Genomic DNA, 27,949 nt, shown 5'->3' on the forward strand with positions numbered 1-27,949 from the left:
AATATAGAAACTAAAACTATACGCAGTATTCCAGGTGTGGCCTCACCAATACCCTGTTTAACTGTAGCAAGACTTCCTTGCTTTTATACTCCATCTCCTTTGCAATAAAGGCCAAGATTCCATTGGCCTTCCTGATCACTTGCTGTACCTGCATACTATCCTTTTGTGTTTCATGCACCAGGAGCCCCCAGGTCCTGCTGTACTGCAGCACTTTGCAATTTTTCTCCATTTAAATAATTTTTTTTCTGCCAAAGTGCACAACCTCACATTTTCCAACATTATACTCCATCTGCCAAAATTTTGCCCACTCACTTGGCCTGTCTAAGTCCTTTTGCAGGTTTTTTGTGTCCTCACACATTGCTTTTCCTCCCATCTTTGTATCATCAGCGAACTTGGCTACGTTACACTCAGTCCCTTCTTCCAAGTCGTTAATGTAGATTATAAATAGTTGGGGTCCCAGTACCAATCCCTGCGGCACCCCACTGGTTACTGTTTGCCAACCCGAGAATGAACTATTTGTCTCGACTCTTTTTTCTGTTAGTTAACCAATCCTCTATCCATGCTAATATATTATCCCCATCCCCATGAACTTTTATCTTGTGCAGTAACCTTTTATGTGGCACCTTATCAAATGCCTTCTGGAAGTCCAAATACACCACATCCACTGCTTCCCCTTTATCCACCCTGTTCGTTACATCCTCAAAGAATTCCAGCAAATTTGTCAAACATGACATCCCCTTCTTAACTCCATGCTGACTTTCTCTGCCTGACCGAATTATACTTTTCCAAATGTCCTGCTACTGCTTCTTTAATAATGAACTCCAACATTTTCCCAACCACAGATGTCAGGCTAACTGGTCTATAGTTTCCTGATTTTTGTCTCTCTCCTTTTTTTAATCGGGGCGTTACATTTGCAATTTTCCAATCTGCTGGGTCCTCCCCAGAATCCAGGGAATTTTGGTAAATTACAACTAATGCATCCACCATCTCTGCCGCTACTTCTCTTAAGACCTAGGATGCAAGCCATCAGGTCCAAGGGATTTATCCGCCTTTAGCCCCATTATCTTACTGAGTACCACCTCCTTAGTGATTGTGATTGTGGTAAGTTCCTCATCCCCTATAGCCCCTTGATTATCCACTGTTGAGATATTTTTAGTGTCCTCTACCATAAAGACTGTTACAAAATATTTGTTCAGAGTGTCTGCCATCTCCATGTTCCCTATCACTAATTCCCCGGTTTCGTCCTCTAAGGGACCAACATTACTTTAGCCACTCTTTTCCTTTTTATATACCTATAGAAATTCTTGCTATTTATTTTTATATTTCATGCTAGTTTACTTTCAGTTTATCTTCCCTTTCTTAATCATTTTTTTAGTTATTCTTTGCTGGCTTTTAAAAGCTTCCCAATCTTCTGTCCTGCCAGTAGTTTTGGTCACTTTGTATGCCCTTGTTTTTAATTGGGTTCCGTTCTTTATTTCTTTGGAAAGGTCGCGGATGAGATCATGGGTCGGGTGTCCGATCGGGGGGGTGGGAAGCAGGTTAGTTTGTGGCTCGGCAGGGGTGAGCATTCCTGCTCCTCCTGGCCAAGAGCAGTGCTGGACAAGCACTCACCTGCAGGATCTGGCCATTCTCGTCTCTCTCCGACTGCTGGGTTCCTGAGCCCTGGGAAACCTGGCCGGCAGCACTTAAATTTAAAACTGGGGTACAATTTGAAGTACGCAGCCTCATTAAAATATTTAAATTACAGACCCGCCCCTGGAGAGCAGGTTAGTCGCCCGACCCCAAAACCGAAAGTGGATGTGTTGGTTACGGGTTGAGGTCAGGTTTTCAATTTTTTGAAATTTTAACTCCCCTCCTGGGCTGTTAAAAATTCCCCATCCAGTCACCATCACAGACGCGAAAGCTTTCCGCTGACATTCATCCACTTCTATTGAAGAGGCTGAAAATCGGGGCTCTTTACAGAGGGAGAGAGAGAACATACATTTTCTTCAGACGTTATACTGACCATTGGATCTATCAGACAAACGAGTTTGTTCGAACGCGCCAGCTATAAGTGGTGGGGAATGTATCTGCATTATAAGCACATTTGACAAGACCATCAGCAATTTTAATGATTAAGTACAGTCAGTTACACATTATAACATGGCAGTAATTACAAGTGACGAATATTACCCCATTCCTTTGGAGAGCGGGTTGTTCGCTTGTCTCATTCCTGGCTGATCTGCCCTCCTACCATTGGATGTTCTCAATAAATTCTCTCTTTCAGGGGAATGGTCTGATCTGTCCCCAGACTGTCAGTGGCCCATAGCCTCCATTGCTCATATATATACAGGTACATGATTATCACACTTGTTTTTCAACCATCATTTCATTCGTGTTCCACTTAGCTCCTCTCTGCGGTTTTCAGCAGATACAATGGCTAGGCAAGCCAGCATGAGTCTAAGATTGCGGCACAGTTTATCTAATCTGACAGTTGACCAGCCTTGTATCTTCAAGCTAGACAGCTAGATTTGTGTAAAACACCTTTTTGCTCCTTTCTGTTTCAGTCCATTCTTCACCGCAAAATAAAGATGGTGGAGGATTTGATGCAGGTTTCTGAGAGGCAGGGACCTGATCCTTTGAAGTACACTTGATGGACAGCTCTGTAGCTTTCAGCAGTTGATTCTGAGAATAAATGTGATAGCTTTCATTATAATTCATCAGTTCTCCTGGGCCCAATGAAATGGAGGCTGGAGTCCCTGGCGCATCTTATCACCCAAGTGTAAAACTGACGGTGTGGATCGGCTGCTTGTCATAGAAACCGGCTGATTTCCAATTCCATTGAAACCAGTAGAAATTAAAATTGGGCTTTTTTTATAATGAGTGTCTAATCCACAACATTAGTTTGACACCCGGGTGATAAGTTGAACATCTACCCCTCTGTGTTAGTGGATGGAATCTCGTGTCTAAGTCATGTCATGGATCTTGGTCCTGGTTTAGTATCACAAAGAAAGTTTGCACAAACTCTTTTGCTACTAATACTTTTAATAAACCTGATTCATAGTTTATAGCCTAATTCACACAGTCTGATTAGAGTTTTATTATTCTGTTATCTGAAAACAAGGAGAACATGAAAGGCCTTGTATCAGTTCAGTGAGCTCTTTACAATAACAAGGGTTTCTGTTCAACTCCTGGGCAATGCTGCATGAATACATACTGGGGTAGATTTTTGCATCATGGGTCTTTTGGCCAGCCGATAGGCTGCGGACTGAGAACATGCGCCACAGGACAGCCATTAGGGTGGCTGCATTGTTGAATGGCCTGGCCATACCTGCAAAATGGACAGAGTGGGGGAGGGGGTTCATTTCAGTGGGAGGGGAGGGAAGCAGTCTTGCTCCTCCTAGCCCCACAAAAATAACTTAAACGTAACTTCTGGCCGGGTTCCTCTTGAGCTGGACTGCCTCTGAGACCGCGCAGAGCGTGCACGATGTGCAGTCTGACCAGTTCAGTCCAAAATAGCAATGAGCATATTAAATGGGCACTCCAGGCCTGTCTGCGGTAGGCCCTTGGGAATATAATGCCGATGGGAGCAGGGCGGTAACTCATCCCCCACCATTTTCTGGGTGCTATCGCTCCTTTTTCACCCCCGTTCTGTGAATAGAGTCACACTGCTACTTGTAGCGAGCAAGGCCTTGCTTATGGGAGTAATCTTTGGTACAAGTATCTTTGTAACTATTCATCCCTCAAGACACTTCACTGAAACTGCTTGACAGTTAGTGTCTGTCTGTCATGGTTCCTGTAGAAGTGATATTCCCTGCCACTGGACCAAGACCTAGCCTGTGTGGTGGCTGGTGTGCAACGGCCACCACACATTAAAAAATCCATGCACAGGCATCTTCCACCCTTCAGGATGCAGTTCGGGATCTGCATATTTGGTCCTTCATTGAAACACCTCTGAACTCATCCCTTTTTGGCGTGGAAGGAAGTCATCCTCGATATGAGGGACTGCCTATGATGATGAGAGGTGATGTATTCACGGATACATTTCACTATCATAATGCTGATCGTTTTTCAAATGCAAATTCATTTCAATATAGGTAAGTGTGAGCTGTTAGATTTTGATAGGCTACATACTGCTTGGAAAGTAGTCTGAATGAGGTAGAGGAGCAGAGGGATCGGGGGTGCAGTTACACAAATCACAAAGTAACAACGCAGGTTAACAAGGCCATAAAAACAAGCACTGGGGTTTATTTTGAAAGGGATAGAATTGAAAAGCAGAGAGGTTGTTAAACTTATATAGAATCTTGGTTAGACCACACTTGGATTACTGTGTACAGTTCTGGTCTCCATATTACAAAAATGATATTGAGGCACTGGAGAAGGTGCAAAAAAGATTTACAAGGATGACACCAGAACTAAGAAAAATAACTATTAAGAAATACTGAACAGTTGGGGCTCTTTACTCCAGAAAAGAGAAAGCCGAGGGGTGACCTAATTGAGGTCTTTAAAATTATGAAGGGATTCGATAGGTTAGATGGAGAGATGTTCCCACTTGTGGAGAGAACAAAACGAGGGGCAAATATTATAGCCACTAATAAATCCAGTGAGGAATTCAGGAGAAACTTTTTTTACTCAGTTTGGTGAGAATGTGGAACTCACGACCACAAGGAGTGGTTGAGGCGAATAGCATCGATGCATTGAAGGGGAAGCTGGATAAAAACATGAGGGAGAAAGGAATAGGCATATATGCTGATACAGTGAGATGGAGTAGCGTGGGCGTGGGCTCGTGTGAAGTATGAACACCATCATAGATCCGTTGTGCTGAATGGCCTGTTTCTGTGCTGTAAATTCTACTTGACAAACTTGTTCACCTCGCTGCTTGTGGGACCTTGCTTTGCACAAAATGGCAGCCATATTTGCCTACAGAATAACTGGCTACACTTCAAAACTAATTTAATGGCTGTAAAGTGCTTGGTGATGTCCTGTGGATACGAAAGGCACCACATAAATGCAAGTTCCTTCTTCTTTGAGCACAAGAGAAATATCTGGTGAAGCTCTAAAAATGTTACATTAATTAGAACTTATTAAAAAAAAGCAGCCCAGAAAATGCCAGAAATGCTCAGCAAATCTGTCAGGATCTGTAAAGAGAAAAGATCGATTAATGTTTTGAGTGTACACCCTTCATCACTTCTTCTGAAAGGCCTATGCCTGAAATGTCAACCTGTCTTTTCCCTTTTCAAATGTTGAAGGACTTGCTGTGTATTTGCAGAATTTTATTTCATAGTTCTGGCATTAACGGTTCGGATATTTGACTCTGTACACAGCATATGGAATACATGACCTTGTTAACATACAATAAAATCTTAATCGGATTAAAGTGCAATGAACAGTGATTTGAGATTTATTACATCAGGGAAAAATGAGCCTTTTAATTCATAAATGAGACGCTCTGTGATTGTGATTTAAAATGGGATTCATTAGTACAGATTTGCATGCATCTTTGTGCTCTTTTAGACTAATATATTATCAGACGAGGCTTTTTTCAAAGCTGAACTTTTACATTATTACTTTCGGTGTGCAAGCTCCACATCTTGCTGGGAAGTGGTCTGTTTTCTAACCTACCTTTTGTTCAGTGGTAGGCAGAAGCAGAATGAGTAGGAAGATTTTCAACACTGGTGTCCGAATTTCTGGTTGATGGTGTCTTAATACCTTATATGGGTTGCAGAGCTATACTTTTAATTGTCAGCTGCTGTACCCTGCTGTTGGCCACCGATTGCTGCCCAATCCCCGAGGCCCGTGTCCCCCCCATTCCCCCCCGCCCTGAGGGCCGTGATCCCCCCCACCCCGAAGCCCGCGAGGTCTTCACTTACCTGTTGCAGCAGCCTGATCTTCCTCCACTCAACTTCTTGGGCTCCTCCTGCATAACTGTTCCAATACAAATGAGGTCCGATGCCTCATATCCGGAGCTCCCTGGATCTCTCCATTTGTGCACAGGATAAGTAAAAATGTGCACTCTCAAATTCCTAGGCTGGTTTCTTTTGTCCCAAGCAAATGACTCTCCAGAGGCAACCAAGAGACTGCTGTTCATATCTTCTTTATTTGAGTGATAGAATTATTACAATTTTTGATTGCAATTGAGAAAGAATCGGTTCTTCAAAGAAGCCTGCCTCCATTTTAAAGGAAGACAAGACTATCTGGACCACAGTCCTTGTATTTTCAGTTTCTTATTTTGACTGCTTGTTTCCAATGGAGGTGACCTAGAAGGTTCCACCTTGGCCAATTCTTCACATAGCATCAAAGACTCAGTTCAAAAGTTACTGGAATGGAATTCCAAAGATTTAGCACCCTACTGTTTTGAATAGTTTATGGAATAAATCAAGTTGCTAATCTCTTGAGTGTAGCTCTGTCTCTAAGTATTTGATTTGTAATTAAATAAGTTTTAGACTGTACGATTCTATCTAATTTGATATTAGCACCTTTTGTAGTTGACAATATCTTGGTGGGTAGGCCATGTAGTGTCTGTTGTGTAATACATCAGAAAAAGCTGGTGGCTTGGTCTTGTGGCACATAAACAAGGTGGTCATTGGAGACGGAGGTCTGCTTATGGAAGCTGCCTCTTTGTTGTGAGCACGAAAGGTGTAGAGAGCTTGAACTGTAATGATGCTGTTGTTGTTGTGCTGGATACTAGCCTACGATTCTACTATTGAAGGTTTCTTTTTGTAGCATATGATTGATTCTTTTTAAAGAAGTTATTTGTTAATAAAAAAAAAATAGAAACCTGGAGGTTGTTCTCCGTAATGGACTGATGTGATCACTCATGGACAATTTATTCATTACCAGTGACAATATTCTTTTCACTTTCTTGTCTCGTTCACCAATTTATCACTCACTGAAGATGTGTTTTTATTTAATGTTTAAATTCTAGAAATTGTAAAGATGCTTTTTACATCTTTATGCTGGGTGTTAGAAAGAGATAAATTAAATTTTCAGTGTCTGTCTTAGATAGTATGTGTACCGGCAGCAGTTAGATTTATAAGTGCTGTCTTTACCCAGGAGGCTGACCGCAGCTCACGCACCAGTTTATTCTATGTAAGGTGAGCAGTTATCTTCACTCCTATACTACATTGGGTTATCTACAGTGCATTACACAGCAGGAATCCATCCAATCTAGGGATTCAGCTGAAGTGAAACTGGAGCAGTTGGTTTACTGTCAGTACCATAAAATGGGATTACTGCTGGTCATTTGTCCTGGTTATTTACATGTAGTGATTTTTTAAAAACTGCTGATCCTTTTGATGTAATCAATTAAGGCAGTGATGTAGGATCCATGAGATATGAGGCTGAGATTTGCACCATTTATATATGAGGCTGTACTGGATGGTGCTTAACAGAAAAAATTACTGATCTTCACTCCCAGACAGCAACTATGCAATGGGGAATACAAGATGCCAGTGTTATTTCTTGAGTGGAGATTGTCTCTCATAAGTGGAATGAAGAGAGGTTGCTGCATGTGAAATCATTGCTCTTATTCCTCGCCCCAAAGTTGGTGACTTGTTCTATAAGTATTGGCAGTCCTCTGGTATCTTAGTCAAGAGGCCATTTTTCCGATATATAATATAAAAACAGAAATTGCTGGAAATACTCAGCAGGTTAGGCAACTGTGGAGAGAGAAACAGAGTTAACGTTTCAGGTCGATGACCCTTCGTCAGAACTGGATAAAGTTAGAGATGTAACAGGGTTTTAAGCAAGTGTAGGGACAGAGAAAAGGGGAAGGAAGGAAAGCACCAAAGAACAAAAGAAATAGGAGCAGGAGTAGGCCATTTGACCCCTCGAGCCTGCTCCGCCATTTAATAAGATCATGGACTCAGTTCCACTTACCTGCCCGCTCCCCATAACCCTTTACTGCCTTATCGCTCACAAATCTGTTTATCTCCGCCTTAAATATATTCAATGACCCAGCCTCCACAGCTCTCTGGAGCAGAGATTTACAACCCTCTGAGAGAAGAAATTCCTTATCTCAGTTTTAAAGTGATGGGATGGAAGGCAGAAGTGATTAAGAGACAAAAAGGATGATAGTACAAGGCAAAAAGAGATGGTAATGGGACAAGTTAAGAAACAAAGGATGAGTCTGGATAGGGTCTAAATGGAGATGGGGTAGAATCATCAACAGCTGCCATGGGAAAGAGAAAAACAATAGGGGCAGAGGTTATGGTCGGAAATTTATTGAACTCGATGTTGAGTCCAGAAGGCTGTAAAGTGCCCAATCGAAAGATGAGGTGCTGTTCCTCGAGCTTACGTTAAGCTTCACTGGAACAGTGGAAGAGGCCGAGGACAGAGAGGTTACAGTGGGAATGGAGCGGGGAATTTATGGCCCCAAGTTTCCACATGATTTGCTCCTGATTTTTAGGAGCAACTGGTGTAGAACGGAGTATCTTAGAAATCGGAATTCTCGTCATTTAGTTTGCTCCAGTTCTAGTCAGTTAGAACAGTTTCACTTTGGAACAGAATTTTTTTTTCAAAAGGGGGCGTGTCCGGCCACTTACGTCTGTTTTCAAAGTTTCGGCAGTGAAAACTTACTCCAAACTAACTTAGAATGGAGTAAGTGAAGATTTTTGTACGCTCGAAAAAACCTTGTCTACACTTTAGAAAATCAGGCGTAGGTTACAAATCAGGCGTAGGGAATGGTGGGGGGGGGGGTTTAAAGGGAAGTTTACAAACATTAAACACTTCAGTTTTACAAATAAAAAGTCATCATCAATAATAAATGATAAATACATCAATAAATCAACCAATAATCAATCAAAAAAAATTAATAAGAAATAATTTTAAAAAAATCAATAAATAAAATATTTTCTACTTACCGACTGCAGCACCGGGAGCCCTCCAACAGCGTGCTGGGATGCCTCCCTCCCCCCCCCCCACCCCCAAGTGTGTCTCTGTCAGTGTCTCTGTCTCTCTGTCTGTCTGTGTCTCTCATTCTCTGTCTGTCAGTGTCTGTGTTTCTTACAGCGAGGGGAGGGGGAGGAGGGGGGTAGAGGGAGAGAGGGGGGGAGCAGAGGGAGAGAAGGGGGAGGGATGGGGAGAAGGGGGAGGGGAGGGAGATGGGGGGAGAAGGGGATAAAGGAGATGGGGGGGGTGAAGGAGAAGGGGGAGGGAGGCTGAATGGACCGAGACTTCGGGCAAGGCCCGTCCCCAGCACCAGGGTCCAGTTGGGGGTGGGGGGGAAGAAGCGGGGGTTGGATCCAGTGGGGGGGGCGGGAATCAGGTCGGGTCCGGTCGGGGAGGGAGGAGCAGCGGGAGTCGGGTCGGGTCCAGTTGGTGGGGGGGGAGAGTCGTGTCGGGGGTGGGGGAGGAGGGAGGGAGCGGGTGTCGGGTCCGGAGGCTGGAAGCGGGAGTCGAGTCGGGTCGGCAGGAAGCAGGAGCTGGCCGTGGGAGGAGCCTTATTCACGCAGCCCCAGTGAGGCCATTCGGCCAGGGCTAGGGGCTGCGTGTTTCTGGCCCCTCCCACACAGTTTCGGGCGCCTGGAGCTACTGCACTTGCGTGCCCACTGTAGCGCGCATGTGCAGAGGTCCCAGCACTGTTTTCGGCGCAGGGACCTGGCTCCGCCCCCTACAGCTCCTGCTGCACTGCGCCGAGGGCCAGAGGACCTGCAGGGGGGTGGAGAATCTGGAGGTTTTTTTTAGGCGCACTTTGTGGCGCGAAAAACGGGCATCCAGGTCGGGACTGCGCCGTTTTAGGCGCGGCTCGAAACTTGGGCCCAAAATGACAGGCGACCGGAAGCTCAGGGTCACCCTTACGGACTGAATGGAGGTGTTCCTCAAAGCGGTCACCCAATCTGTGTTTGGTCTCCCCAATGTAGAGGAGACCTCACCGTGAGCAGTGAATACAGTATACTAAGCTGCAAGAAGTACAAGTAAATCACTGTTTCATCTGGAAGGAGTGTTTGGGGCCCTGGATAGTGGGAAGGGAGCAGGTAAAAGGGCAGGTGTTGCATCTCCTGCGCTTGTAAGGGATGGTGCTGGGGGTAATTGAGGAGTGGACCATGACTTATTTATATAGCGCCTTTAACGTAGTAAAACGTCCCAAGGCGCTTCACAACAGTTTTACAAGACAAAAGATAATAAATTTGACACCGAGTCACAAAAGAAGAAATTAAGGCAGATGACCAAAAAATTGGTTAAAGTGGTAGGTTTAAAGGAATGTCTTAAAGGAGGAAAGAGAGGCAGAGAGGACTGCTGGGAAAGGTGGAGAGGAGAAGGCCATTTTTCTTGTGTGATCTTAGACAGTGGATGTTTGGATTATATTTGACCCGGTCAGTAATCCTACCTGTGCCCTAATGTGTTGTCACTAATCTTCAACATGTACATTTTCTGGTAAGGGGAGCTGCGTGGTGATCAAGAATGGAGCTCCAGTTACCCTTCTTTAGCCTAGTGATACTGAAGCCAGTTGATGAGCCTCCACACATGACTTTTTGGTGAGATTAGTTAATTGTGCATAGACTGGGATGAAACCTGGGATCTCCTGGGTGTTTGTGGCTCTGTAGCATGCCACGTGATATGTTTGCCCACTGAGGTATTGGAAGATCCCACCTGTGGAATTGTTAAATAGAATGGGTAGTCCATGAGACAAATAAGACAGTTGACAAGTTATATAGGTGTCCTTCACTCATGGAAGCAATACTTTCGTCGAAACGAGGTTACTGTGTAGAATTGTTAGGCTGGTGATGTTTTTGTTGGAGTAATATGTATTCAAAATACTTTGAGGCAATTATTGATGTGCTTTTAACATCCTTTATACTGGTTAATTTGACTTTATTGGTATGTTTATCTCTGTTTTGTAAAGGTATTTCTATAGTGCTGTGGATTATATATATAATTGTTAGTTTGATAAATAGAGATTACCTGTATGTTCTTGAGAGCAAGGGACAATTATATCTTTACAACCATTAGACCCAAATGCTATTTTATAAAATATTTTTATAGCTCTTGTTGGATGTTCGATATAGGTATGTGACTTATAAAAAGTTTTCATTTAAAGAAATTCTGTTTGGGTTATGGACTATACTTGTAATATACTGTGTAGTTTGTACACCTCTAGGATTTCAGGTAATCAAATTTTAAAAGAAATCACTTATTTTTAATTTAAAATATTGAAAGGAACATTTTGAAAGCGTCTAGGTATGAAAGAAATGTAGCATCTGTGTGGAAGTGTTCTTCAGTCTTCAGATTTCTAACACTGCTCTTGTTGATATTGTAGGATTTGGCACAACTGGAGATATTATGTAAGCAACTTTATGAGGCCACAGATCCAGCTCAGCGATTGCAAGTGGAGAAAGCCTTGATCGAGCTCACTGAGAGCCCAGAATGTCTCAGCAAGTGCCAGCTCCTACTGGAACAAGGAACAGTAAGCCATTTGTATTCTTGTGTATTCATGTGACTGGTGCCTGTGCCAGAAAACTAGAATTCTTTTTTTACTTTCTGGTCTGATCAAGTAGTCCCAAAATTCGTCCGAGAACTGGCATGGACCTGAGACAATTCCTTCACACTGCCCCAACAATGCTACGCAAGCCAACCATGGAAGAGCGTGTTTTATTTCCAGTGTCCATACTCTCCTGGATCGTAGAATTTAATGGCACCAGTGGCCTAGCATAACTCTTGAGCTCTTTCAGACGAGACCCATAAGAGTTGACAGAGAAAAATGACTAATGGCCCGGGTACTTCAATCGTTTTTAATTGAGTATATTACTTTGTTAGCTATATAGTATGCTCTCATTGTCAGTTTCCATCACAATGGGCCAAAAGTTGCTGTCAGAGGCTTCCCGCGGGCGGACGCCTCCAACCGGAATCTTTTTTACGAAAGTACCTGGTGGTCTTGGAGGAACGAACACTTCCGCTCCGAGGCCTTGATGTGCAGCCCAACGCAGAGGCCCACGCATCCCAGGAACGTTAGCGCATCCTGGGATCATGTGGGCCTGGACCACCAGTTACAATATAGTATTCTCATTGATAATAATGGTGAGTTCTGTTTGTACCAGCTCCCATTACTATCAATGAGAATACCCTCCAAAACACAGAAACACAACACAATAAATTAATAAAACACCACACATATTTAAAATTAAATGAAATTGAATTAAATTAAATGTTTCAGGAAAAAAATTATAAAAAAAAATGTTTTAATATGTTTTAATAGGGTTAAACAAACTTACCTTAATGGACAGAGTTTTTAATATAAAAATTTGTAATAAAATTAAATTTTTCTATCTTTTAAAACTCTTACACTGGTAAAAGCAGGCTTTTATCAAGTGTAAGAGTTTAAGGACATTCGCTGGGCAAGAATTGGGCAAATAGATGGGCAGAGGCTCTTTACTTTTGTCTGCGTTGGAACTGTCAGAATACATTTTGACAGTTCATCAGTGCCGGGTTTCGGCGCGTGCGCTTTGCGCGCCTAAACCCGGAACTTGTGGGGCCTCTTCCGGCGTGTGCACACATCGTACGCACCCGGAGAGGCCGCAATTTACGGCCCATTGTTGTTTGTCCTGTGCAATAATACGTCCAGAATGATCTTTCTTTGTGGGGCTGAGTGTTATAAGTGTTGGGGATGGAGCACTTTTTATTTTGGTCACCAAGTATCTGCTTGAAGCACACCAAAGTCAATTACATCATGGGTAAATATAGAGTAAAGCTCTATACACAATGTCCACATAGTGCCTGCTACTGACCAGTATGATATTTTTCCATTTCCCACATCCCTTGGTGTCTCTCAAGCAGAGGAGAATACATAGAAGATGCAACACGGAAACAGCTCAACGGCCCAACCAGCTTGTGTCAGTGTTTAGCCTCCATGCAAACAAATATTCCTAATCACAATTCCCACCCTGTTTCCATATGCCTTCAGCCCTTTTTCCTTTATCCACCTATCCAAATCTTGAATGTTGACATTGTTTGTGCCTCAACCACTAACTCTGGAAGTGAATTCCATAGTCTTCCAACTCTGTAAAGAGGTTTCTCCTGCCATCTGTACTAAATCTCTTGCATTTAATCTTGCAACTATGACCCTTTGTTCTTGGCCGCTCAAATACTGCAAACAGTCTGCTTCTATCTTAATTTTGAACAAGTATATCACTTCATAATTTGCATTGCTCTAATGAAAAAAGACTCAATTTTTTCATAATTTGTATTTCTTTATATCAGGCAGTATTCTAGTGAATGTATCTTCTAGAAAGCCTCAATATCCTTCACATTGTGTGGAGCCCAATACTGTACACAGGGCTGAAAAATAAGTTTGTAAGATTTTATATCGGCTCATCATTACCTCAGGCTTTTATAATCCATACCTCTTGAGATAAAACCTAGAATTCCATTAGCTTTTTTTTTATCAACTTGAGGTTTTGCCCTTTAATATTCTGTGAACCTGTACCCCCAAGTCATAAGAACACAAGAAACAGAAGCAAGAGTAGGTCATTTGGCCCCTCGAGCCTGCTCTGCCGTTCAATAAGATCATGGCTGATCTTCTACCTCAACTCCACTTTCCTGCACTATCCCCATAGCCCTTGATTTCCTTAATATCCAAAAATCTAGCGATCTCTGTCTTAAATATATTCAACGGCTGAGCTTCCACAGCTCTCCGGGGTAGAGAATTCCAAAGATTCACCACCCTCTGAGTGAAGAAATTTATCCTTATCTCAGTCCTAAATGGCCGACCCCTTATTTTGAGACTGTGACCCCGTGTCCTAGACTCCCCAACCAGGGGAAACATCCTCCCTGCATCTACCCTCTCAAGTCCTGTAAGACTGTTGTATGTTTCAAGAGATCACCCCGCATTCTTTAAACTCGAGAGAATATAGGCCTAGCCTACTCAATCTCTCCTCGTAGGTCAGTTCTCCCCATCCCAGGAATCAGTCTGGTGAACCTTCATTGCACTCCCTCTATGGCAAGTATATCATTCCTTAGGTAAGGAGGCTAAAACTGTACAGAATACTCCGGTGTGGTCTCACCAGGGTCCTATATAATCTTTCGACATCTTTACTCTAATACTTAAAATCTCTTGTAATAAAGGCCAACATACCATTTGCTTTCCTAATTGCTCGTGTGCCTGCATGTTAACTTTCAGTGATTCGTGTACAAGGACACCCAGGTCCCTCTCAACACCAACATTTCCCAATCTCTCACCATTTAAAAAAAATACTGTGTTTTTCTATTTTTCCTGCCAAAGTGGATAACTTCATATTTCTCCACATTATATTCCATTTGCCATGTTCTTGCCCACTCACTTAGCCTGTCTATATCCCCTTGTAGCCTCTTTGGATCCTCCTTACAACTTACATTCCCACCTAGCTTTGTATCATCAGCAACCTTGGATATATTACATTTGGTCCCCTCATCCAAATCATTGATATAGATTGCGAATAACTGGGGCCCAAGCACTGGTCCTGCGGTACCTTACTGGTTGCAGCTTGCCAATCCAAAAATGACCCGTTTATTCCTGTTTTCTGTCCGTTAACCAATCCTTAATCCATGCTAGTATATTACCTCCAATCCCATGAGTCCTAATTTTGTTTAATAACCTCTTGTGTGGCATCTTGTTAAATGCCTTCTGAAAATCCAAATACACCACATCCACTGGTTCCCCCTTATCTATTCTACGAGTTACAACCTCAAAAAACTCAACAGATTTGTTAAACCTGATTTTCCTTTCATAAATCTGTGTTGACTCTGCCCAATCCTATTATTATTTTCTAAGTGCCATGTTACCACGTCCTTAGTAATAGATTCTAACATTTTCCCTGCTACTGATATCAGGCTAACTGATCTGTAGTTCCCTGTTTTCTCTCTCCCTCCTTTCTTAAACAGTGGGGTTACATTAGCTACCTTCCAATCCGCAGGAACTATTCTAGAATCTATGGAATTTTGGAAGATGACAACCAATGCATCCACTATCTCTCTACCATCTCTTTTAAAACCCTAGAATGTAGGCCATCAGGTCCAGGGGATTTATTGGCTTTCAGTCCCATTAATTTCTCTAGTACTATTTTTTTACTAATACTAATTTCTTTCAGTTCCTCATTCTCTCCAGACTCCGGGAAGTTTCTTGTGTCTTCTTCCATGAAGCTGGACACAAAGCATTTGTTTGATTTCTCTGTCATTTCCTTATTCCCCCATTATAATTTCTCCTCTCTTAGCCTGTAAGGAACCCACGTTTACTTTCACTAATCTTTTCTTTTTATCTATCTATACAAGCTTTTACAGTCTGTTTTTATGTCTCTCACTAGATTACTCTCATTCTATTTTCCCTTTCTTTATCAGTTTCTTGATCCTCCTTTGCTGAATTCTAAAATCCTCCCAATCCTCAGGCTTACTATTTTTGGCAACATTACAAGCATCTTCCTTTGATCTACTATTATCTTTAACTTCTCTTGTTAGGCACGGTTGGACCACTTTTCCTATGGGGTTTTTGTGCCTTAAAGGAATATATATTTGTTGTAAATTATGTATTCTTTAAATGCTAGCCATTGTTTGTCTACTGTCATACCTTTTAATGCAGTTTACCAATCTAACTTTGCCAACTCACCCCTCTTTCCTATGTAGTTTCTAAGTTTAGCTTTATCATCAATGACCTTCCCTCCATCATAAGGTCAGAAGTTCCCTGATGACTGCACAGTGTTCAGTTCCATTCGCAACTCCTCAGAAAATGCAGCAGTCCTTGGGCTGATAAGTCACACAAGTACCAGGCAATGATCATCCCTAACAAGTGAGAGTCTAACCACCACCCTTTGATATTCAATAGCATTACCATCGCCGAATCCCCCACCGTCAACATCCTGGGGGTCACCATTGACTAGAAACTTAACTGGACCAGCCACATAAATACTGTGGCGACAAGAGCAGGTCAGAGGCTGGGTATCACTTCCCGACTCCCCAATGCCTTTCCCCCATCTACAAGGCACAAGTCAGGAGTGTGATAGAGTATTCTCTCCACTTGCCTAAATGAATACATCTCCAACAACACTCAAGAAGCTCGATACCATCCAGGACAAAGCAGCCTGCTTGATTGGCACCCCATCCACCACATTCAGCGTTAGCTCTCTCCACCTCCGGCGCACCATGCTGCAGTGTGTTCCATCTACAAGACGCACTGCAGCAACTCTCCAAGGCTTCTTTGGTAGCAGCTCCAAAACTGGTGACCTCTACCACCCAGAAGACCAAGTGCAGCAGGCGCATGAGAGCACCAAGTCGCACACCATCCTGACTTGGAAATATATCACCGTTCCTTCATCGTCGCTGGGTTAAAATTCTGGAACTCCCTCTCTAACAGCACTGTGGGTGTACCTTCACCACACGGACTGCAGTGGTTCAAGAAGGTGGCTCACCACCACCTTCTCAAGGGCAATTAGGGATGGGCAATAAATGCTGGCCTTGCCAGCGACGCCCAGAACCCGGAACAAAAAAAAAGACCCGAGTTTTGGATTTAACTAAATCACTTTCAAACTCAATATAATATTCTATCATATTATGGTCACTCTTCCCTAAAGGCCCCTTTACTACAAAGCTCTTAATTAATCCTTTCTCAGTGCACAATACTAGATCTAAAATAGCCTGTTCCCCAGTTGGTTCCTCAGCATACTGATCTGGGAAACTATCTTGTATACATTCCATGAATTCGTCCTTCACACTATTACTGCAAATTTGGTTTGCCCAGTCTATATGTAGATTAAAATCCCCCATGATTATTCTATTACCTTTGTTACATGCACCTCTGAATTCCTGATTTATACTCTGCCGTACATTACAACAATGTTTGGCGGCCTATAAACAACTCCCTCCCTCCAATGTTTTCTACGCCTTGCTGTTTCTTAGCTCTACCCAAACTGATTCTACTTCTTGATTTTCGGAGCTAAGATCCTTTCTCTCGACTGTTTTTATCCCATCCTTTATCAGGGCTGCTTTTTTCATTTTGCCTATCTCCTCTAAAAGTTAAGTATCCTGAAATATTTAGTTCCCAATCTTGGCCACCTTGCAACCATGTCTATTAAATCAAATCTATTATTCTCTATCTGCACTATTAATTCATCTATTTTGTTGCAAATGCTTTGCGCATTCATATATAGTGCCTTTAGCTTTGATTTTTTTTCTATTTTTACCTGATGTCACTGATTACTCATTACCTTTGTTACTCTCTCTGTCCCTTCCTGACCCACTCTAGACTAGAGCCTTGACATTTCTCTTGCTTTTAAATTTACTCTCTCCTGAATCCTCCCAACCTCTTCATTAGTTTAAAGCCCTGTCTATTGCCCTAATTATTCGATTCGCCAGAACACTGATTCCAGCCCGGTTTAAGTGGTACCCGTCCCATCAGAACAGCTCTCTCTTTCCCCAGTACTGGTGCCAGTGCCTCATGAACTGAAACCCCTTCCTCCCACATCACTCTTTGAGCCACACATTTAAACCTCTTATCTGTTTGTCCCTATGCTAAATTTGTGTGTGGCACAGGTACCAATCCAGAGATTATTACCTTTGAGGTTCTGTTTTTTAATTTGGATCCTAGCTCCTCAAGCTCCCTCAGCAGAACCTCATTTCTAGTTCTAACTATGTCGTCCCCCCTCTACCCCCGCCCCCCCTCTACCCCCGCCCCCCCTCTACCCCCGCCCCCCCTCTACCCCCGCCCCCCCCTCTACCCCCGCCCCCCCTCTACCCCCGCCCCCCCTCTACCCCCGCCCCCCCTCTACCCCCGCCCCCCCTCTACCCCCGCCCCCCCCTCTACCCCCGCCCTCCCTCTACCCCCGCCCTCCCTCTACCCCCTCTACCCCCACCCTCCCTCTACCCCCTCTACCCCCGCCCTCCCTCTACCCCCTCTACCCCCGCCCTCCCTCTACCCCCTCTACCCCCACAACAACTGGATCCTCCCCCTCCCACTCTAGGTTCTTCTCCAGCCACGAGGAGATATCCTTAACCCTGGCACAGGGCAGGCAACACAGCCTTCGGTACTCCCTGTCGCGGCTGCAGAGAAGAGTATCTATCCCCCTGACTATACTGTCGCCTACCACTACAACATTCCTTTTTACCCCCCCCCCCCCCCCCCCCGGCCCCACTTGAATGGCCTTCTGTACCACAGTGCCGTGGTCAGTTTGCCCATCCTCCCTGCAGTCCTCGTTCTCATCCATATAGGCAGCAGGCATCTTGTACCTGTTGGACAAGGTCAAAAGGTCAAAGGCTGAGTCTCCTCCATCATTATATACCAGGGGAACAGTATCATAGTGACTAATAATCCAGAGGCCTGGAGTATTAATCCGGAGATAGGTGTTCAAATCCCACCACAGCAGATGAGGGATTTAAATTCAGTTAATTAAAAAAAAAAATCTGGAATTAATAAGCTAGTATCAGTAATGGTGACCATGGGCCCAAATTTGCCCAGGAGTTGCTTCGTTGTTTTTTGAGCAACTTTATTTTTCTGGAGTATCTTAAAAATCCCTATTCTGCACATTTAATTTGCGCCAGTGTAAGTGAGTTAGTTAGGATTTTTTTTAGTTAAGTTTTTTTTTCAAAAGGGGGCGTTACCAGCCACCTATGCCCATTTTAAAGTTTAAGACAGTTTGGACAGCTAATAGTTGCTCCAAACTAATATTGGACAGCTAATAGTTGCTCCAAACTAATTTAGGCCAGCATATGTGGCCACTTGTGGCCGCACAGAAAACCCTTGCATTAAGAAATCAGCGCAGGTAGTCAGAGATTGTGGAGGTGGGGGGGGGGGGGGGAAGGGAAGCTAGAGGACCTTGCAAAGCACTAAACACCTTCACAACAACATTCAAGAAGCATAAAAACCATCAATAATAAATAAAAAATAAATAAAAAAATAAATAATAAAACCTAAGTCCTACCTTCATAACTCGGCTTGGGAAGTCAGTGGCCGGGCCAGCCAGTGCGGGAGGCCACTCGGCCGGGGATAGGGGCAGGAGGACGCATCGGCAGGCAGGAGAACGCGGAGAACTCACCGGCAGGCCCTTCGGCCAGGGCTAGGGGCGGGAGAACGCACTGACTCTCTCTCCGAGGAACGACACCGACTTCTCTCCGAGGGACCTCACTTCACTTCTCCGAGGGACTTCTCCAAGGATTGAACTTCTCCGAGGACTTCTCCGAGAGAACTCCGGCTGGGGGCAGGAGCTACTGCGCATGTGCAAAACCTCCAGTGCGCATGCATTGAGCTGCCAGCACTGTTTTTCACATGGCCCTAGCTCCGTCCCCTAATGGACAGACCACGCCGCACCAAACCATGGGAAAGGCCACAGCAGGGATAATACGGCGATAAATTTTCAGCGCTGTTTTGAGAGCAGAAAGTCGGCGCACCTCAGTTTAAGTGCGCCGAAAAAAACGGAGGGCCAAATATGGGCCTCGTGAAACTACCAGATTGTCATAAAAACTCATCTGATTCATTAATGTCCTTTAGGGAAGGAAACCTGCTGTGCTTACTGGGTCTGGGCTATATGTGATTCCAGACCCACAGCAATGTGGTTGACTCTTAACTGCCCTCGAAAATGGCCTAGCAAGCCACTTAGTTCTAAAAAAACCACTGCGACAAAGTCAGCACTGTGGGAGTACCTTCACCACATGGACTGCAACGGTTCAAGAAATCGGCTCACCACCACTTCTCAAGGACAATTAGGGATGGGCAATAAATGCTGGCCGCGACGCCCATATCCTGTAAACTCGCAGTCACACCCTCCTGTCCCTGATCATTGACTAACTCTAAAGTACTGCTGAACCGAAGAGGTGTGCCTGCCACCTGGAACAAAGTGTCCAGGTAACTCGCCCCTTCCCTAATGCATTGCAATGTATGCAACTGGGACTCCAGCTCAGCAACTCTGAGCCGAGGTTCCTCAAGCTGCAGATATGGTTGCTCGGGATCTCATTGGTCTCCACCAGCTCCCACATGCTGCAGTTACGACAACTGCCACCTCTATCTAACCTTATTTTATTTCTATAATTAGTTACAGTATTTATTCAAATGATTATCTTTACTTTTAATTTTTTGTTTTAATTACTTAATTCCATTTGTTATTAATTCAATAAAGTTACAGTAGTTAATACTCTACTAGTTCTGAATGTAATCCACTTACTGGGAGGGTGAAGGGGATTGGGGGGAAGAGGGGTGGGGGAAGAGGGGGAGGGGGGGAGCGGAGGAGGAGGGGTGGGGAGGAAAAAGGAGGGAAGGGGAGGGGGGGTGCTTGTGAAGCCGAAAGAGATTACAGAGATAGGAAGGGGCGAGGCCATGGAGCGATTTGTAAACAAGGATGAAAATTTTAAAATCGAGCCGCTGCTTAACCGAGAGCCAATCTGATCAGCGAGCACAGGGGTGATGGATGATCGGGATTTGGTGTGAGTAAGGACACGGGCTGCCGAGTTTTGGATGACCTCTAGTTTACGTAGGATAGAATGCGGGAGGGCAACCAGGACTATGTTGGAGTAGTCAAGTCTAGAGGTAACAAAGGCATGGATGAGGGTTTCAGCAGCAGATGAGCTGAGGCAGGGGCGGAGGTGGACAATGTTACGGAAGTTGAAATTGACGGTTTTAGTTATGCCGCGGATATAACTCCCAACCTCAAAGTAGGGCAAGGACCGCATTGCCAGTGGCTTTGAAAGTGACCGTGGCTGTAAACTTTTATGCGTTTGGCTCCTTCCAGGCTGGTGCTCGAGATATTAGCAACATCTCGCAGTTTGCAGTGCATTAGTTGCATAAGGGAGGTCACTGAGGCTCTGTATTCAAAGAGAGATAACTTCATTTCATTCCGTATTGCCAGAGAGAAGCAGGTGGAGCGAGCACGAGGATTTGCAAGGATTGCAGGCTTCCCCACGGTGCAGGGTGCCATTAAGTGCTTGCACATTGCTTTGTCGACTCTGCCATGTCGTGGACCTGAAAAGGATTCTACTCCCTCAATGTGCAGCTGCTGGATGACCATAGGCAGTGCATCATGCTGGTCAATGCCCGGTATCCTGGCAGCGTTCATTCTGCAGCCGTCTGCCATGCCAGCTGTACTTGAGCCACCACGACAAACCAAAGGGTGGCTTTGGGGGACAAGGGCTATCCGCTGATGACATGGCTCATGACCCGGTTTGCTACAGATAGAGCAGACCCTTGGTGTGCTGAAGCAATGATTCCGCTGCTTGGATCACTCTGGAGGAGCCCTGCAGTACTCGGCTGAGCAGGTCACAAGATTTAAGGTGGTATGCTGCACAACTTTACCATCATCAGCGAACAGTCCTCGCCACCACCTATCTTGCAACAAGCTGAGAAGCAGGAGCATGAGGTGGAGGCAGAAGAGGAGGAAGAAGAAGGGAGGCTGCAATCTAGACAGCCCCTTTCTGTCCAGGCTGTACATGAAAAACTAATTCAACTGCGATACCAGTAATCTCAACCCCAATTCTCATTCGCCACCAGTCCCACACACCTTCCCTCTGTCACTGACCGTCACATTATCCTCTTAGCCACAATGCGAAAATAAAAGCCAACACAAAATTCACATTCCAAACAAAATTTATAAATTCAGTCATGCCATATTGCAAACAAACTTAAATTAATCACTCTTGTGCATTCATTTAATGCCTGTCTTCCATGTGCCTTTGCCTGTACTTAGTGCTTCTACGAAATGCTACCCCAGCTGGTGAACAGCTGCTGACTTTCAGTGGAGGAGACTGCAGATGGCTTTGGAGGACGACCTCGAGCAGCTCTGGGCCGAGAAGGCCCGGCTTCAAACTGCACCATCTTGGCATGGGCTGCAGCCGTCTGATGGAGTGGCAGAGGTGGGATCACAAATCCTGAGAGATGACAGCAGGTTTGTGCTTCGTGGAGCCACTGCCGCTCCCCCGGGGTGGCGCCTCAGCAATCCTGGTAATCTGTTGGAGGACAGATTGCTGGACTGCTGTGACACGCTGGAAGTCCCTTTGAATACTGGTATCCACAGCCATGATGGAAGCAGTCTGAGCTTACATGGCAGCAAGCTGTCCTTGCGTGAATTCAGCCCGAGTTTCCACTGCAGCACTCAGACTTTTGATGGAAGCTGCTTGTGCTGCAATGGGAGGTGAGATAAACGTGAGATAAAGGTCGTCAGAACATCGGCCATCAGACGCTGCATCACGGTTGGGTCCACAAGTGAATTCATGGAGTTGGCCACCACTTCCATGCTGGAAAGTAGGGCTCCAAGCACTGCACAAAGCTCTGTGCCAAGTTGGTGCTGGACTCCTCCATGCTCCTTGATATGCAATCAGACTTTCTGGTAGACTTCCCAATACACCAAGCCCTTCAGCCTTTTTCTGTATCCTGGCCCATTGGCGTCCTCATCCGAGTCCTCTGCAGCAGAACTCGTGTGCAATCTCGCCCTCGGGTGAGCTGGCACCTGCTCTATCCTTGCCCCCTGCCCTGGCTGCAGCGCACTTGTGCCCGGTGTCTCACCATGCACTGATCCCGCCTCTCTGCTATCCTCTAAAATACGTGCATTGTCAGTATCTGAGCTGGTGGCTGCGAATGTAAAATCTGGTGATGGTGTGTCTTCATCATCACTGCCTTCTTGGTCTTCCTCCACTGAGTGCAATTCTTGGATACCTTGAAGAAAAAAGGGACAAGGGTAAGGTTATGATGAGGGGAAAATAAGAAGTGCATGCTTACAACATCTGCAGCTTGTAAGCCAGAAGAGATTGCAGGATGAGGTATGGGTATGGTAGCACAGTGGTTATGGTCCTGGACTAGTAAGCCAGAGGCCTGCACTAATGACCCAGAGACATGCTGCCATGAAATGGCAGCTAACGAATTTAAATTTTGTGAATTAAATAAATCTGGAATAAAAAGCTAATTTCAGGAACGGTGACCATGAAATTACCAGATTGTTGCAAAAATATCATTTCGGGAAGTAAATCTGTCATCCCTACCCGGTCTGGCCAATATGTGACTCCAGACCCACAACATTGACTCCGGACTTGAGCAAGGAAACCTCCTGCTGATCACCACCTACTGCCCTCCCTCAGCTGATGAATCTGTACTCCTCCATGTTGAACACGAGTGGCTCGGTAGCACCACTAATAACCAAGCTGGCCAAGTCCTGAAGGATATAGCTGCCAGACTGGGCCTGCGGCAGGTGGTGAGAGAAACAACAGGAGGGAAAAGTCTACCTGACCTCGTCCTCACCAATCTACCTGTTGCAGATGCACTTGTCTATGACTATATTGGTAAGAGTGACCACCACACAGTCCTTGTGGAGACAAAGTCCATCTTCACACTGAGGATACCATCCATTGTGTTGTGTGGTACTACAACCATGCGAAATAGAATCGATTCAGAACAGATCTAGCAGGTCAAAATTGGGCATCCATGAGGCACATAGAAAATAGGTGCAGGAGTAGGCCATTCGGCCCTTCGAGCCTGCACCACCATTCAATAAAATCATGGCTGATCATTCACCTCAGTACTCCTTTCCTGCTTTCTCTCCATACCCCTTGATCCCTTTAGCAGTCAGGGCCATGTCTAACTCCCTCTTGAATATATCTAACGAACTGGCATCAACAACTCTCTGCGGTAGAGAATTCCACAGGTTAACAACTCTCTGAGTGAAGAAGTTTCTCCTCATCTCGGTCCTTAGACTGTGACCCCTGGTTCTGGACTTCCCCAACATCGGGAACATTCTTCCTGCATCTAACCTGTCCAGTCCCGTCAGAATTTTATATGTTTCTATGAGATCCCCTCTCATTCTTCTAAACTCCAGTGAATACAGGCCCAGTCGATCCAATCTCTCCTCAAGTAAGACCTGCCATCCCGGGAATCAGTCTGGTGAATCTTCGCTGCACTCCCTCAATAGCAAGAATGTCCTTCCTCAGATTGGATGACACCCCAGGTCTCGTTGCACCTCCCCTTTTCCTAATCTGCTGCCATTCAGGTAATATTCTGCCTTCACGTTTTTGCCACCAAAGTGCCACATTATACTGCATCTGCCATGCATTTGCCCACTCACCTAACCTGCCCAAGTCACCCTGCAGCCTCTTAGCATCCTCCTCACAGCTCACACCGCCACCCAGTTTAGTGTCATCTGCAAACTTGGAGATATTACACTCAATTCTTTCATCTAAATCATTGATGTATATTGTAAATAGCTGGGGTCCCTGCGGCACCCCACTAGTCACTGCCTGCCATTCTGAGAAGGACCCGTTTATCCCTACTCTCTGCTTCCGGTCTGCCAACCAGTTCCCTATCCACATCAATACATTACCCCCAAATACCATGTGCTTTAATTTTGCACACCAATCTCTTGTGTGGGACCTTGTCAAAAGCCTTTTGAAAGTCCAAATACACCACAGCCACTGGTTCTCCCTTGTCCACTCTACTAGTTACATCCTCAAAAAATTCTAGAAGATTTGTCAAGCATGATTTCCCTTTCATAAATCCATGCTGACTTGGACCGATCCTGTCTCTGCTTTCCAAATACGCTGCTATTTCATCTTTAATAATTGATTCCAACATTTTCCCCACTACCGATGTCAGGCATTTTCTCTCTCTCTCCTTTTTTTAAAAGTGGTGTTACATTAGCTACCCTCCAGTCCATAGGAGCTGATCCAGAGTTGATAGACTGTTGGAAAATGATCACCAATGCATCCACCATTTCTCGGGCCACTTCCTTAAGTACTCTGGGGTGAAGACTATCAGGCCCTGGGGATTTATTGGCCTTCAATTCCATCAATTTCCCTAACACAATTTCCTTATTAATAAGGATTTCCTTCAGTTCCTTCTTCTCGCTAGACCCTCGGTCCCCTAGTATTTCCGGAAGGTTTATATGTGTCTTCCTTCGTGAAGACAGAACCAAAGTATTTGTTCAATTGGTCTGCCATTTCTTTGTTCCCCATTATAAATTCACCTGATTCTGACTGCAAGGGACCTACATTTGTCTTCACTAATCTTTTTCACTTCACATATCTATAGAAGCGTTTGTAGTCAGTTTTTATGTTCCCAGCAAGCTTCCTCTCGTACTCTATTTTCCTCCTCCTAATTAAACCCTTTGTCCTCTGCTGAATTCTAAATTTCTCCCAGTCCTCAGATTTGCTGCTTTTTCTGGCCAATTTATATGCCTCTTCCTTGAATTTAAGTCTATCCCTAATTTTCCTTGTTAGCCACGGTTGAGCCACCTTCCCCGTTTTATTTTTTACTCCAGACAGGGATGTACAATTGTTGAAGTTCATCCATGTGATCTTTAAATGTTTGCCATTGCCTATCCACCGTCAACCCTTTAAGTATCATTCGGCAGTCTAATCTAGCCATTTCTCGCCTCATACCGTCAAAGTTACCTTTCCTTAAGTTCAGGACCCTAGTCTCTGAATTAACTGTGTCACTCTCCACCTTAATAAAGAATTCTACCATATTATGGTCACTCTTCCCCAAGGGGCCTCGCACAACAAGATTGCTAATTAGTCCTTTCTCATTACACATCACTCAGTCTAGGATGGCTAGACCTCTAGTTGGTTCCTCAACATATTGGTCTCGAAAACCATCCCTAATACACTCCAGGAAATCCTCCTCCACCGTATTGCTACCAGTTTGTTTAGCCCAATCTATTGTTTAACAAAAACCTTGTTTCCTTGTAATTAAGTTAAGGACTAAATATTGAAATAGCCTCTTTCACTGACACTTCCTGTTTGACAATTACTGTAAAATTCGTTGTACACGTTCAGTGTAAGTATAAAGTGGAGTCTTACACTTTAATGATGCTTAAACAGTCTACACGTCTTGTTGAAACAACGGGCCCAAGTTTCGGGCTGCGCCGTTTCCTGAATGCCCGTTTTGCGCGCTAGAAAGGGCGCCTAAAAAAAACTTGCCTATTCTCCGGCACCCTGGAGGCCCTCTGGAGCTGGGCACGGTGCAGCACGAGCTGTAGGGGGCGGAGCCAGGTCCCTGCGCTGAAAACAGTACCGGGACCTCTGCACATGCGCGCTACAGTGGGCGCGCATGTGAAGTAGCTCCAGGCGCCCAAAACTGTGTGGGAGGGGCCCGAAGCACGCAGCCCCTAGCCCTGGCCGAATGGCCTCACTGGGGCTGCGTGCAAAAGGCTCCTCCCACCCGACCCGACCCCCGCTCTCCCCCCCCCCGCCCCCCGGACCTCCGCGACCCCACTCCCCCTCCCCCCCGGGATCTCCGCGACTCTCCCCGAGACCTGACACCACCTACCTGTAAATCCAGCCCGAGGTCTTGGGGCCCGGCCGTTCAGCCTCCTTCTCTCCCTTCCCCCTCCCTCCCTCCTCTCTCCTTCCCTCCCTCCTCTCCCTCCTCTCCTTCCCTCCCTCCTCTCTCCTTCCCTCCCTCCTCTCTCCTTCCCTCCCTCCTCTCCTTCCCTCCTCCCTCCCTCCTCTCTCTCTCCCTCCCTCCTCTCTCCTTCCCTCCCTCCCTCCTCTCTCCTTCCCTCCCTCTCTCCTCTCCTTCCCTACCTCCCTCCTCTCTCCTTCCCTCCTCCCTCCCTCCTCCCTCCCTCCTCTCTCTCCCTCCTCCCTCCCTCCTCCCTCCCTCCCTCCTCTCTCCTTCCCTCCTCTCTCCCTCCCTCCTCCCTCCCTCCCTCCTCTCTCCCTCCCTCCTCTCTCCTTCCCTCCCTCCCTCCTCCTCCTTCCCTCCCTCCCTCCTCTCCTTCCCTCCCTCCCTCCCTCTCTCCTTCCCTCCCTCCCTCCTCTCTCCTTCCCTCCCTCCCTCCTCTCTCCTTCCCTCCCTCCCTCCTCTCTCCTTCCCTCCTCCTCCCTCCCTCCTCCCTCCCTCCCTCCTCCCTCCCTCCCTCCTCCCTCCCTCCCTCCCTCCCTCCTCCCTCCCTCCCTCCTCTCTCCTTCCCTCCTTCCCTCCTCCCTCCTCCCTCCCTCGCTCCCTCTCCCTCCCCCCTCTCTCCTTCCCTACCTCCCTCCTCTCCTTCCCTCCCTCCCTCTCTCTCCTTCCCTCCTTCCTCCTTCCCGCCTCTCTCTTCCCTCCCTCCCTCCTCTATCCTTCCCTCCCTCCCTCCTCTATCCTTCCCTCCCACCCTCCTCTCTCCTTCCTTCCCTCCCTCCTCTCTCCTTCCTTCCCTCCCTCCTCTCTCCTTCCTTCCCTCCCTCCTCTCTCCTTCCCTCCCTCCCTCCCTCCTCTCTCCTTCCCTCCCTCCCTCCTCTCGCCTTCCCTCCCTCCCTCCTCTCGCCTTCCCTCCCTCCCTCCTCTCGCCTTCCCTCCCTCCCTCCTCTCGCCTTCCCTCCCTCCCTCCTCTCGCCTTCCCTCCCTCCCTCCTCTCGCCTTCCCTCCCTCCCTCCTCTCGCCTTCCCTCCCTCCCTCCTCTCGCCTTCCCTCCCTCCCTCCTCTCGCCTTCCCTCCCTCCCTCCTCTCGCCTTCCCTCCCTCCCTCCTCTCGCCTTCCCTCCTTCCCTCCTCTCGCATTCCCTCCCTCCCTCCTCTCGCCTTCCCTCCCTCCCTCCTCTCTCCTTCCCTCCCTCCCTCCTCTCTCCTTCCCTCCCTCCCACCTCTCTCCTTCCCTCCCTCCCTCCTCTCTCCTTCCCTCCCTCCGTCCTCTCTCCTTCCCTCCTCTCCTTCCCTCCCTCCCTCCTCTCTCCTTCCCTCCCTCACTCCTCTCTCCTTCCCTCCCTCACTCCTCTCTCCTTCTCTCCTCTCTCCTTCCCTCCTCTCTCCTTTCCTCCATCTCTCCTTCCCTCCATCTCTCCTTCCCTCCTCTCTCCTTCCCTCCCTCTCTCCTTCCCTCTCTCTCTCCTTCCCTCCTCTCTCCTTCCTTCCCTCTCTCCTTCCCTCTCTCCTTCCCTCCCTCCCTCCTCTCTCCTTCCCTCCCTCCCTCCTCTCTCCTTCCCTCCCTCCCTCCTCTCTCCTTCCCTCCCTCCGTCCTCTCTCCTTCCCTCCCTCCCTCCCTCCCTCCCTCCATCCCTCCTCTCTCCCTCCCTCCCTCCCTCCCTCCCTCCCTCCCTCCCTCCATCCCTCCTCTCTCCTTCCCTCC

The 27,949-nt window shown here is 46.2% G+C and overlaps 1 protein-coding gene across 1 annotated transcript in view; it reads left to right on the top strand.

Annotated features, from left to right (window-relative positions):
* The window catches only part of LOC139263090 (ran-binding protein 17-like), a 918,854-nt gene that overhangs the window by 41,789 nt on the left and 849,116 nt on the right, over positions 1 to 27,949 (top strand). The window contains exon 2 of the mRNA XM_070878629.1: positions 11,237 to 11,383. Within this exon, the coding sequence (XP_070734730.1) occupies positions 11,237 to 11,383 (147 nt within the window). The remainder of the gene's footprint in view (positions 1 to 11,236; positions 11,384 to 27,949) is intronic.

The sequence above is a fragment of the Pristiophorus japonicus genome, chromosome 4 (genome assembly GCF_044704955.1).
Source record: "Pristiophorus japonicus isolate sPriJap1 chromosome 4, sPriJap1.hap1, whole genome shotgun sequence".
Taxonomy (NCBI): Eukaryota; Metazoa; Chordata; class Chondrichthyes; family Pristiophoridae; genus Pristiophorus; species Pristiophorus japonicus.